We start from the raw sequence: 14,277 nt of genomic DNA, 5'->3' as shown, positions 1-14,277 counted from the left end.
ATTTTAACCGTTGTATAATTTACACCTTATTTATGTTAGAAATGCACTTACCATGTTATCGCACGCGGACTGTTTTATCTAGAGCTATCAATTCCGATATACATAACATTTCAAAATTCTACTGGCGGTTCTTCAAGTATTATTTTCGGAAATATCTTTTCTCGTTATGGAAATCATTTTTCTTGTTTATTAATTACCGTTTCAATCTTTCCAGAATCAAATCTCTCGGTATGCACGTGAAATCTCCAGTCTTTATGTAAAATAGACATTTAACGCAATTTAATTTAAATATCATATGGTAGTCGAATTGGTAAGGTGTCTCTACAAAATTTTGGGAAAGTTAGATTCTAGCTGAGGAATATTTTTCGCAATAAATTCACAGTTTTAAGATGCTTGTTGGTATATTATTAAATTGCTCGTCAATTTATAAAATTGCGATGTTATGTATTTCCATTTAAATTACTCTCTCAATTTAAAAAAGGGAAAAGAAAGGAAAGGAACCAAGATCTGCAGATTGGTATAAGTTTTTTCGCCTTTAGGCTCGACATTTTTATTGGTCCCAATTTCATTTAATATTGTCAATTTGATTTTGAACGGCATAATTTTCGTATCTTTTATTTTATTTTAGTCAAATTTAACTTTTCCTTCTATTTTAAAGCATAACAATTCTATCTTTCATACAAATTCAAATAAGAAGGCCTATTCGGTCATAGCTAGATCTTAGTGCTTTATATATACGTGTGATTTTATATACTTTCTCAGACTCAACCAAACTGCGCGCCGTTACTTTCGGTCATATAACACAGTTATGATCGAATAAGAGTTAGTAATATCACTTTTATTGAATTAAAATTAATTTAATAATACTTGATGCTTACTAGCATCTATATTAACCCTTTTTCCCCCTGAAAAAACTGTAAAGAATTTATTGCGAAAAATTCTATTGCGAAATCTATCTTTATTACCATCTTCTTCATGTGTAAAAATGAAAAACTTGTTTAGGTGATGCGATGTGTAAAAATATAATTCTATTTATAGAGAGGTTTAATGATGGTCAGTATATGGGTTAGTACACTTATCTGTTGTTGAGTAAACATGTCTCGTACGAGGAGCACTCTTATTATCGCAAAATCTCGCACGATGATTCGAGTAGTTGCGTGTGTATGCCGGTTATGTGGTGTCGTCCTACCTCTGAAGATTTTGCATAGACAAAGTACGTAGAATAATGATTGCCAAGTAGAACGCGTGAAGGCTTTCGGGAGGGATTCGGTGTACGCGATTTAAATAATTCAGATGTTCCATAATGGGCTCGATTCCTGCCTACGTGGAGGATTAAGCCTCTGTTTCACGCGACCTCTTATACCTCCTGAGAAAAAAATTCTTTGATGCAATTTCAAATCGTCGATTTTAATTTCGCGAAGAAAATGAACATTGTATTTTGCTCTAAGATTAAGAATTGAAAAGCTAAATGTTTATGGCGTTTATACCTCTATTTCTTTAGAAAGTTGCTCGATTATATATCGTGTGTAACAGGCATTATTCATACGTTTCGTCGTTTAGATGTGTTGTCGAAAGCTAGGCAAGGTCTCTTTAATCGCGCACGTGTATCTTTGTTAAGATATTACGCGTTGAAGATACTAATTCGTGCTCGTCATTGGGTCGGTTAATTATATTGTTTAATAGCCGAGTTTAAACTAAAAAGGAGTTTAGTAATAATAATTAAGCTGTGGTGAAATAATTTTAATTAAATGTTGGATTAATATAATCAAATATTTAGTAATGTTTAAGAATTATGTTAATATTAACAAAATGTAATAATAGTAACCAATCGATTACTAAACGATTACTAAATATTATTAAATGTTTAATTATATTAATTCCAGATTAAATTGAAATTATTTGATCAAGACTATCAAGTATCTATCATCAAGGCTTGATTATTACCAAACTCTTTTTCCAATGTATTATTATAAATAATAAAACATGCGAAGCCGAGTCTTCTTTTTTCTATTGGATCTTTTTAATTAATATTAATGATTCTTCATGTTATTAATCATCAGAAATATTCATCGCGCGATTAATTATGGATTCAATGAATGTGAAATTCCGTTTCTGTTTTTTTACGACCTGGCTATAAGTCTAAGCAAGGGTTTTTAGCCTATTTATATTATTTCATTGCACTTTGATTTCCCGATTGAATCACGAATTCGAATTAGAAATGCAATCAATTATGCAAAAGCATTTTTGTTAAAATATTTTTTACTAAGGAATGGTATAGGAATTCGCGTCTACTGCTGTCTTGATTGAATGAAGCCAATCTTTTAAAATAGTAAAATTTACAGCGAAGTCAATCTTTCAAAAGTAAAATTTTAAATTAATTTTAACAGTTGACAGCTACAGAGAATTTAAACAGCAGAGACAGTATCAATCACGACGATTTATTTTGAAATGTTTGCATCAACTTTTCCTCTTCGGATCAGCATTTATATATTTATGCATATTTTTTTTATAAAATGTTTAGCATTGATTATACAAACAAAATATTCTTTTAAAATGTAAAATAAACTTCTAAGACAGAAAATCTTTTGGCTAGCAGAAGTGACGGTAATTTGCTATCAGCGATGCTCTTCTTTCGCGATACTCCGTTTGTACAACGTTTGCGACCAGTGAAATACGTAACCATTTTTTTTTTTTTTGTTACTTGACGTGTACGATAATAACGCGTGACGTATAACGCGTAGCACTAATGCGAGAATTCATGTATTATATTTTTTACATGGAATCGTTATGTAAGTACGATTTCATAATTCTGCAATAGTATAGCTAGATATCATCATCGAAGTCAGTTCTATTCTGAGGATTTACGATGGTTAAAGGCTCATTTGACAGGAAAGCGATTCTGTGCAACCTGCTCTCTTCCATAGTACACAAGATTTAAGTCTATTGCACAATCGAAAACACAGGCAACAGGGAATAACAATAGACAATAGATTTCAATCAGAAGCCGCAAAAATATCTGCGAATCAGAAATTGCCAAATCTATTGTCTGTTGTTACTCCCTGTTCCCGTTGCCTGTGCTTTTTATTGTGCATTGAGCTTTATTCGCATCTTCAGCGATAAACTAGCTATAAACCTAGACCGAGTAGTTTGTAAATTAGGTGAAAAGCATCAGTGGAGATACGTGTCACGTATAGAGCTATCTGAGCGCTTTTCCTCGTACATCGTGTCATAGTCTCCTTTTCTCTCGATGGTTACAACGTGCCAAAGTCAAGGAAGCAGTCAGGGCCGCAACCGACTAAAGGCCGGTTTTGTATGTAGGGCGCATCGGGTACGAGGCAGAAATCGCTCGAGGCATTCGCCAACGCAAAGAGTAGACTGACAAAGCGTACGCGCGTAATCAACGGCGTAGCGAGTGAACGCTTGACATTATTTTCCAAAGTTAACTTGAGAAAGTTCTTTTTATTTCGGAGGATGCCTTCATCTACACTCGATTAGATAAGTTTATTCTTTCAACTGCATATTTGGTGTTAAAATAATAAATTTTGAAGCACCGAAGTTAAAAATAATAAAATGTTATTTAACACAAGGAATAGGCTCAAATTTGCTTCTTTAATATTTAACAGTGTATCATAACAGAGATAATCTTTATAACGAACTCTTCTACATGTTTCTAGAAGTATAAAATTTTCTTTCGAAATGTGCAGTTGTACCTACCTAATACTTTTTTATCTAATGTTTCATTGTGATTTGCACGCGAAATAATGGCACTATCAATGTTACCAATTCAATTAGAGCTATATTGAATAGCAACAAAAAAAAAATGTTAACTCGCGCCAAATAAAATTTACTAGAGATTTTATGTAGAAGTTAATTTTCGAATCGCTCGATAAATAACGATGAACTTTCGAAACCTCGAGCGATATAACTCAATCCTCTTCTACGCCATTGTCAACGCGCAACAGTCGCGAACGCACGTATTTCGTGGGATAGATCGGCACGTACATACATACACGTACATATACGTAGCGGTAATCGGCCAGGGGCGGTCGGATCGAAGTGCCAAAATGATCGGTGAAAGGAGAGACCATTGTTATTATTTTTTTTTTAATTGACCGCCTCAGTGGCCTCGCGAACGCGACAGCGACGACGGAGATGGCGGGAGAACGAGCGTCTGGAGGAAGCTGCGAGAGTCGCGATTAAAACGTAAAAATAGCTGGTGCGTGTACTACGCGATCGTTAGTCGTTGCCGCCCCGTGGTCTAAACACGCGAACTCGGAGCGGCTCGTTTCTTCGGTGACACCCTACTGTGAGCGTGTACGCGCGTGCTCCTCGTGGTCCTCCTCCGCGCGCTTACCAATCATCATCAGTTCGATTGTGTCACTTCGGCCAGCGACAGGCCGCGCCGCCGTCATTTCGGGAGATCCATTTACGCATTTAAATCGCTCTTTTTAAATCTCTAATTAAATTCAGTCGCAAGTTTTAAGCATTCGCGGTATCCGAAAGCGGTACCGATATCGGGTGATCGATATTAATCTCGGTGAGTTCAAATTTCGATGTCGCGAACACGCGGCGATGATTTTTTCGCTTATTCTCCGTGGAGAGGAAACCTGATATTCGACATAAGGTCCTTTCTCTATCTCTCTCTTTCTTGTATTTACGCAATCGGAAATTGAACTCAACGAAATTACATACCGGTTCCCGCTTAACGCCAAAGTGTCTGACTCGCTAACAGGGGTCAACGATAATACACCGTTAGAATCGCGATTCTTTTTTATGAATTACTCTCGTAAGCAACGGGATTCAATTAACGTTTATGGATCCCGCGTAAAAGAAAATGATCTTTTACGCGAGAAAGTTAATTGCACCATCGGTTTAATCTCTTTGCCATCTTCTCGACAACTCGATTCTTCACTTTTGGTGTAATAGAAACGTTTCTGCGCCGCGACATTGTCATGTGATGCCGTTGATAGTTTCAAAGTGTGAACGTGAAGTTTAGGTATCCAATTGGATGGACGTTTAAAATTTCTCGATTTAATCGAGGATGTCAACGGGACTTCATTGTCTAGCAGGTTCATTACTTACATACAAGTAATAAATTTCTTAATGCCAGTTTAAGATCATACGATATTTTTATTTTTATTTTTTTTTAAATGATTCATTTAGTTCTCAATTCTCAATTGATGTAATGGGCGGTCGCGAGAGACACGCGAGTAAGTTAATACTGATCGCTCTTTGAGTGTCATGCGATGCTGTAGCTCGTCGGTTTGATTAAGACAGATTGAGGTACTGGTAGTCCAAATTGAGCAACACTTAATAAAGTCTGAAACAGCCGCGGCGGAGATTCTTTGTATTGACGTGCTTAATAAACCGGGAATATCTGTGTATACATTCGTATCTTATTTTTCACTCGATAGACTGACAAGTTTGATAGCTCCAGCTTTGCTCGCGCGCAACGTATTTTGATAATAATTCAGCGACAGAGGAAGGAAAGCAATCGCGAAATTTTACACACGGATGAATTAATACTCGTCATTTTTGGACGTCAGTAATTTATACATAGATTGCCTCAGTTGAAGCGGATTGCGAGTGAATATTTCATTCTTACCGCTTTATCTATTGTAATTAATTTTAATGACAGTTCTCTGTACGCTCGATATAAGCTCAATTATTCAACTCAATTGGTACAAACAAACGTAAAATTCTCAATGTTAATCGTACAATTTCCAGCGTTTTTGTTAGCTCACAATTTATATCCAGTTCAATTTATTAATCTATTTTTTTTATTGCTTTTTGATATACATAAATAATACATATTTTTATTTTTTCTTGGATTATATGATAAATATATGAACAATGCAAATATATAAGTAAATACTTTAAAAAACATTCATGCGGAAAGTGCTGAAGATAATATTTCCTTCATGTTTCAATTGGAATTACAAACTTGTAGTTAAATATAGCATCCGGCAATCCTTGACAACGTATTATCAAATAATTATCCAAGACATAGAAGTTTTTATAGACTATAATATTCTCGTGTTACAGTCGCAATCAGTCGGTTTTATATTGTTAAGTGTCTCAAATGCAATGCCTCAACTTGTAATCTCGTACGTAGCGATGTGTAATTTATACAATATGGACCTGTTTCTCGAGATGATATTAGCAGTCGTTATTTTTTTCTAAAAGTTCTAGGGAATATTTTGTGTTATTTATGAAGACTCGTAATCTCTTATATAGACTTCTAATCTCTTATGTAACCGATGTTTCTAACTTTGGCTTATTACTGAGGAAACAAATATATCTTGCTAGCTTTTAGAATCGTGTCCACGACGACGTTCGACAGGAACTTTACGTTCGACTCCGAACTATTAATATTTTTATGACATAAATCATCTTTAATACTTAACATGATAAAATTGCACGGAAGAATTGTCTAAGTTTTATAGAAAATTTTTATCTTAGAATAATTTTTTTTTTTTAGAAATGTGACACTTAAAAGAAATAGATGGCGTTTTCAGAATTTTATTAAACAACTTAAAGCTATTTTAATTCTGAAATAGAAACGTTATTGTACTACGATAGTGTGTAAATGGCTCGTGTAAAGTTGGGATTGTATATTTTTTTTTGTATTTGAATTTTTTTATGCTTATAATTGTTAGAATTTTAAAAAGGAATTAGATATTTCAAAACTTTATGAAGAAGAGCCAGAACTTTCCGTCAATTATATCGAATTATTAAAAGCAATCTTAGATTCTCGTCAGAGATTGACTATAAAGTTGCAGAACTAGATCAATATTCAAACAAATATCTTTTTTGTTTTATCGTCATTTCAGTTTTATCGTTTTCAAGGTTCGATGGAGATCGAGAGAAAAAAATCGGATGTATAGATGCGTTTGAACTTTTACGCGTAACTTACGATCGCACTTACGCGCATTCTTGTTCGTTCTCGCGTTTGTAAAAGATCCTTTGAAGAACAATAAAAGTGCAGCGCGACATTTGCGCGGCATATGGCACGCGGAATCGCGCGCATTGCTTGACAGAAAAGAGGAGTGTCGCTCGCGAATTTTATAATCGAAGGGAATGGATTCGATACGAGACCTGAAGCGATTGCTGTACGAGCGTACGGAGGCGTTGCGACGTCGCGACGAAATCGTCGAGGTGCTGGAAAAGGCACTCGAGGAGCGCGACGCCACGATCCGTTACCTACAGAATGAGATCGATAAGTTCCGGCAAATCGTCGATCTGAACCGGGCGTCTACTGCCATCGATCCTAATCAGAGGCTGAAGCGGCAAGCCATATCGGCGGAACCTCTCAGAGGCGATACAAAACCGGTGGTGAAGTTCACCAAGCCGCAAAGGTAGACTGGCGAATGTCGTACGATGAACGTCGTACGATTTCTTTTTTATTCAACAAATTCTCAATTTTTCCTGACGCAACGAAAAATGCGTTTATATTCTTTTTCTTTTTGACATTTTTTGACATTGCCCCGTCTATTAAAAGTAGCAGCTAATTTTAACTCAACGTTTCTACGTTGATTAATAGGAAGCGTTTACTGCATAAACACATAGTTGTTGGAGAAATGCTTGAAATATAACTTCTACATTGAGAAAAAAAAATTTATTGAAAAATTAAAATATTCAGTTCGATATGATGAATTAAACACTTGATTCAACAATTATTTAATTGCACAAAGAAGGTATGGTACATTCATTTTATCATTCAAATTTTTTAAACAAGAATTAACTAAACTAATTCAATATTTAGTTGAACGTATTGAACTAAATATTTTTTCGATAAATTTTTTTCAGTGTGAATATTTATACATACAGTTTATAAAAATTAAATTAAATAAAGCACTTAATTTTGTTAAGGCTGTATGTAACGTAATTTCTACTCGTAAATAGATAATGCGTTTTTTATATTGGAATGGATTTTTACAATTGGAGCAACATAATGCACATTAATCAGCAATTATGAATGTGTATCATATATATTGTGAATGTACATAATTATATAATGTAATACGAGGCAGAAAAGATAAGTTCAATTAAGGTATTTTGCTGAAAGCGGTAACTACGCACGAATGATTCTCTTCATGGCTATAAGCGAAACTTGATTACGAGAGTATTCGAGGATATCAATTTTAGCATATATTTTTCTTTATAATGACTTATACTTTCAGATTGAAATCGTATAACTATCTTGTATCAGGATTGATAAGTTAATGCTATATTATTATAATTTTATAAGATTCTTGCATCAAGAATTTTCTCAGATTTGTTAAAGAATCTATCACCAAAAAATGTTCGAGATATATTTAATATTATATTTTTGCTGTTCATTTATGCTCTCGCTTTCCTGTAAAAATATTTCTTTCAATATGAGAGAGAAAGAGAGGAAAGCTTAACAATGATTGTTTTTTTTTTTTTCAAGATCTCGCGAGCTGATCAAGACTGCCATACTGGACAACGATTTCATGAAAAATTTGGAACTCACGCAGATCCGAGAGATTGTCGATTGCATGTATCCTGTTACATTTCCAGCTGGTTCGATAATTATACAAGAGGGAGATGTCGGTTCTACTGTCTTCGTTATGGAGAGTAAGTAAATACAGTCACAGATTTTTATGAAATGTCAGACAAATCGGTCGGGAAAATTCGTAAAACGTCATGAAAATTGCTGTGTACCTGAAAATAAATTGTCAACATATATTATACGTAAAAACATAAAATAAATAGCAATTGTTTTTATAAAAAACACTAACAAAGTTTTAAGTTCGATGAACTTTCACGTCACAGGACAGCTCAAAATGTATAAGAGAGACACACTTTTATACATTTCTTAATGTAAATTATGGACTGACTATTCAAAATTAATTCGATATATTTGTGCTTTTAATATTTGCTGACTATAAATTTCAGAAAATTGTTCCAAGTGTAGAATAAGCAATTACATGAAAAAAGGTCCATATTTAGTTTATAACTAATTGTATATTTTGGAGGGGAAAGGATCATATAATAATTTATTTCAACTCTTTCGATTCGATCGATTGAGATCTCTTTTCACTCAATTCACTCAACAACGATCACGTGTGAGGGAATTAATTTTCTCTCACACGTGGTCGTTTCTTGGCAGTCGCAACACGCGTTCTATTATTCGGAAAAAAAACTTTACAGATCGATTTATATCCTTCTCAGACATCACTTGCAAATTGCGCTGTTTTTTTATGTGAAAACAGCAATGCAAATTTCGCTTCCGTTGATTATCCGCTATATATACTTGTTTCCCGTCAAAGTTCGTCCAAGATCCCGCACGGGAAGCGCTTTCACCGTTTATTTCTTTCCTGTATAGTAACAATTGACAATAAAATTGACGGGATCGACAGAAAAATCTAGAGGTCTTTCTGCGGAGAAAGAACCCAACAACAAGTCTTTCTGCAAAGAATGTTTGTATTGTTATTAGCAAAAGTGGCTACTTGCTCTATATTGACACTTTTATAAATTCTTTTATATCTTCGTCATTTGTGTGAATATTTTATAAATATGATCTCGTAATTTTGAAGACTACGTAAACGAAAATTGATCTTTTAATTGAAAACACGTGAAAAAATCCATTAACATATGATGCAATTCAATTTGTCTAAGCAATTGAATTTCGTGACATATATTTTTTGTTACATATGTAAAAGAGAAAAAAAATTAATTTCGTGCAACTACCGAGTGACACTGCGTGACACTGCGTGATTTCTCCACTTTGTTTATCTTACACGGAAATTATCGCAATTATCTGCTTAAGTTCGACGAACTTTTATGTCGCAAGATAGCATGAAATATTAGAAATGTACGCAGAAAGAACAATTTTGCTAAGACACGGTTCTGAAGATAATTATGTTGAACCATTAAAAAAAATTCTATGGAACATTTAACTTAGTTGCCAAACTGTCAAAATTGTTTGCAGCAACATGCTTGGGCGTCCTACATAATTATTTTGATGACTCAGTATAAAATTATTTTCTGATCTGTATCTGGCTAAATTTCTTAGATCCTGCAGTAAAATTGTTCTTTTCGTGCACTTATTTATACGTATCTTAATGTAGGTTGCGGATTAGTTTTTCAGAACTATAATTTGGTAAAATTGCTTTTTACGCTGACTCTAAAATATGAGAAATGGTTCCAAGCAAGTTTTGCAATTGTGTCAACATAAGATTCATTGATTTTATGTTACTTTGCTGACAAAACAAACCGAAAGTCAAACAAAAACAGAAGTGGTTTCAAGAGGGATAGTTTTAATCGTCTCCATGTTAGACGATTGATAATGAGCGTAAATAATGCTCGAGCAATTAACAGCGAATTGCAGATAACGTTACGGTTATGTAAATGTACTTTATATATGTTTATTACACAAAAGAAACGTATATAATTAACATTCCGTGAAATGACTTTGCAATTTTCAAAGAGGAAATACAGAAAATACAGACGTTTCTCATATGATTCTCTTACGTACTTTGCTTCAAATTGAGTTAAATTTAGTTCATTCCAACTGTTTGAGTGTCGTCTGTATCAAAATTATTACCATTTACGTAAATTGTGGCCCAGATACACAAGAGATTGCCACAAATATGATTGCGTAATCTCTGAGGTTAGACATTCTGCCATATACGGGAATGAACTGCGAGAGTGATTTATGCACATATCAGACACTTATCAACGACCTTAACTTTGTGTACACGCAGTATAGCCAGTTACTCATTATAATACGAACATATCGTCACGGAAATTATTCATAATTATATCAGCTTAAACAGATTTTACATCTTTCTACGTAATTCTGAAAAGAATTCTTAATAACTAATTTTTTATTTTTAATTGGCTTACTCCTGTATACATTAGAAAAATAACACAATTAACTGCATTAAAAAATCAATTTTATTGTATAAATACTGATTTTAATGAAACGAAAACAGTTTTTTATTTTGTTCATTAATTTACTCTTAGCATTAAATATATCTCTTCATCATTAAATATATCTGAATTAAATAATTATCCAATTTAGATTCTAATTGGATAATGTCTAATTGTATTGTATTGTAATTCTGTAGTGTAATAGATACTTCCGGATTTCGAATTTAGCACGTTTAAATATTCGTGCGTTAGGCGTTCTTCCGCAATACAAACTAACAAATGCGGACATTCAACGTTAATTGAGCCTTACGATAGAAACGACCCGTGGGATATCGACACGAAATCGAATTTATGTAAAGGCAATTACTCTCTGCTCCTCCCTCCAGTTCTCCTTCTTCCGTAATTCGATATCTGTCGGACAAAGAGTCGATGCCATTTCGTAATGAGTGACGTGCCGCATTTTATTTTTACGTAAAAATCCGAAGCTTTTCTCTCTCTCTCTCTCTCTCTCTCTCTCAACTGATCCGATCATTAGTATTATCACTCATCCATGTCGTTACAGTTACGTAATTAACGACTTATGTTCCCCGTAAATACATGTCGTGATTATTGTTTTGACGTCGCCAGTAAAGTCGGAATTTTTCATTAGTCATTTCTATTATTACATTTCAGAAATTTCATGCAAATGTGCTTTGTCTCACATAATTAAGTATGTATAAGCACATCTTTAAATATCTAAAATTCCAATTTTAGTTCGATTAAGAACTTATAAAAACCTCGACACAGAATAAAAAAAAATGTCGAATCATTACAAAATACGTTATAAAAGTGAAGTATTAAATGTAGTAATTTTTGTATACGTACAAAGATACGTGTACGTTTTAAGAATTGAAATCATTACTACTCTTTAAAATTTTTGGAGTGGAATTTTATCTAAAAGAGTAGAATTCCACTCCAAAGAATTTAGAGTATAATTGTTAATAACTCCTTGTACTGAAGATGGTTCAAATCGTAAGACTGAAACATCCGCATTGTTAATTTTATCGAATAACAGTTAGATAGGGCGAGTTGTTTAATTCATCGATTGATCAATCGCATATTATGCGTAAACGCAACTTTGTTCTGTAAAAGCTGCATTTGCGCATAATTCTCATCGATTGATCAATCGATGAATTGAAAAACTCTTATACATGGACGACCAGTGTCGGCTTTATATAACGAAATTCTGTACTGTTACCAGTACTGTTAAGTTATTTATTATTTTTGTTATAAATAGTTTTATAATATATTTCTACGCACTATAAATTTGATTACAAATCGTTTCTCCTGTATCTTTTTACATTTACACGAGAAATTACGTTTATCTTCATCTTATTCTTACACCTTTTTTCCGCTAATAAAGTTAGCGGGGTCCCCTTATAATTTCCTGGAGTCCCGGATCTTCGCGGGCGCAGGAAAAAAAAGTGCCGTTGCACTCATACGTGGGAGCGGCTGCGGGGGCGAAAACGGCAGGATGAGAACCACTGTCCTTTCTCTCACGAGCGCATATCCCATGGAGGGGACTCCCGCGGTTCGCCGAGGGAAGGGAGTTTCTCGTGGTGCTGCTTGCCGCTCACGGGCATACTTTTCACCAGTCGCGAATATTGTCAGTGAGCGTCAGACGCGACGCGATCCGCGATCGCGGTGTCCTCCTTTGACAGGACGCCTTTCCCGTATCGTTTTCAAATTCATTGTTTAAAGAACAGCGCCCGCTCCGGCGCGACGCGACGTCGTTTAACGCCGTTTATCGCCGTTTATGGATCATCAGTGTCGAGGTCCAGGTCGCAAGATCCAACGCGAGTGTGGAAGAAACGGATTTCGCGATTGGCTCGCTTGATGTTTTCGTAAATAACACGGGAAACTCGTCGATCGCGTCTTCGTGCAGATCTAGTTCGTGCGAAACGACACAGGCAGTTAGTGCGGAATCCTGCGAGGACTCGACGCACGGGCAACTCCGACCGAAGAAGACCACGACAGTTGGCGATGACTCGGTTTTCCGCGGCGTGCCGGTTCGCCAGTGACGGACGACCGGATAGCGGAAGTCGCGAATGAACGGTCGTGAATGCGCGGATCCGACGTCAATGTCCGTCCGTCGAACTTGTTTCTTGGTCTTGTCGCCCGTCTGCCAGTTGTCCGCCTACTTTCCTCGTAACGGAATAGTAAACCGCGCAAATATCGGGACGGTCAGGCCAGGGAACTTCGGCGACTCTCAAACCCGATGACCGATGCGAAAAGCCGAAGGCATGTGGATTTTTCTGTCGTGCGGCATCGCCCGATCTCTTCCCTGAACAGACTCCAGATTTATGTGCGATGCTTCTCGGTTATTTCAACTGGAATTTCATGCTGGCATCCCGAACATTAATGAATTCGATCTATGAGAATTTGAAATTCTCATCTCCCCTAGACCGCTTTGACGACTGATGATTCCGTTTCGTTCACGCACGAGGATTGATCGATTTATAATCAGCAGAGCCAAAGAAATAAACGTGGATGGGAGATCTCGAGTCCTAGGAGCGGAAGGCCAAGAAGACCTGCAGAGCCAAGAATGCGCCTATCTGTAGGAATGCTATTAGTCTTATCGAATGAAAGCGACGACGACGCCATTGTCGCCATGCGGGGTGCTCGACTTTTGACCTTTGCGCAGTGAGACTCCGGAGGTCGAGAGAATCGAGGAAAAAAAATCGCGCGAGCGAAAGTTTCGCCGGTGAGTAGGCCTTGTAGAACGGGGCTCGGTCGACTCGGTTTCTCGATCTCTGCCTTCCGCTAGCGCACGCCAACTTCCGCGGCCATGAAAGTTCGAAGTTATCCCGGCCGAGCGGTTTTGGAGGACCCCGAACTCCTTCTGGACCCGGACGCGACGCGCGGCAGGGCCATGGAGCTGCTCTACGAGGCCAGCTGGCGAGAGTGCGGGGTCAACTGGACCAGCAACGGTAGCGGCAAAATTTCCTCTAAACAGGACGATGAACCGTACAAGCGACCTTACGCCGATGTGGTGGTGTCGCGATTCGAGGCCGCGCTGGAGGATCCGAACAACGGGCCGTCCTCAGCGAGGGAGGAAGACGCGCGGTCCAGGGGATCCAGCAGCACCGACACCACCGACAGCGAGTGCCCCGAGATGAATCAGCCACCACCTAGGAACGCACAGGGGGGCTTCCTCATTCCGCGACCGAGATTGATCGTGCCGGTTCATACCTACGCGAGGAAGAGACGTACCGGCGCGCCGCAACCCATAAAGAGACGTCAAATACGCGAAGGTACTTGTCCATCACGGATATAACGTTCGAAGGCGGAGATCCGGTTTGGTTTTTCCAGAAGGTCTTTCTCCTCTGAGAATAT

At 36.7% G+C, this 14,277-nt stretch overlaps 1 protein-coding gene across 3 annotated transcripts in view; it reads left to right on the top strand.

Moving 5' to 3' along the window:
• Positions 1-14,277, top strand: part of LOC105202008 (cGMP-dependent protein kinase, isozyme 2 forms cD4/T1/T3A/T3B) — a 52,346-nt gene that overhangs the window by 22,013 nt on the left and 16,056 nt on the right. Inside the window, exons 1-2 of one of the 3 annotated variants that reach the window (XM_011170344.3) lie at positions 6,764-7,358; positions 8,435-8,601. In XM_011170344.3, the coding sequence (XP_011168646.1) occupies positions 7,081-7,358; positions 8,435-8,601 (445 nt within the window). In that variant the 5' untranslated portion in view covers positions 6,764-7,080. Of the gene's footprint in view, positions 1-6,763; positions 7,359-8,434; positions 8,602-12,535; positions 14,196-14,277 lie in introns of those variants that run through there. The other 2 variants (XM_011170342.3, XM_011170343.3) reach the window with 2 other exon arrangements.

Source organism: Solenopsis invicta, chromosome 1 (genome assembly GCF_016802725.1).
Source record: "Solenopsis invicta isolate M01_SB chromosome 1, UNIL_Sinv_3.0, whole genome shotgun sequence".
NCBI classification, from domain to species: domain Eukaryota; kingdom Metazoa; phylum Arthropoda; class Insecta; order Hymenoptera; family Formicidae; genus Solenopsis; species Solenopsis invicta.
This window is presented reverse-complemented; position numbering and strand designations above follow the sequence as displayed.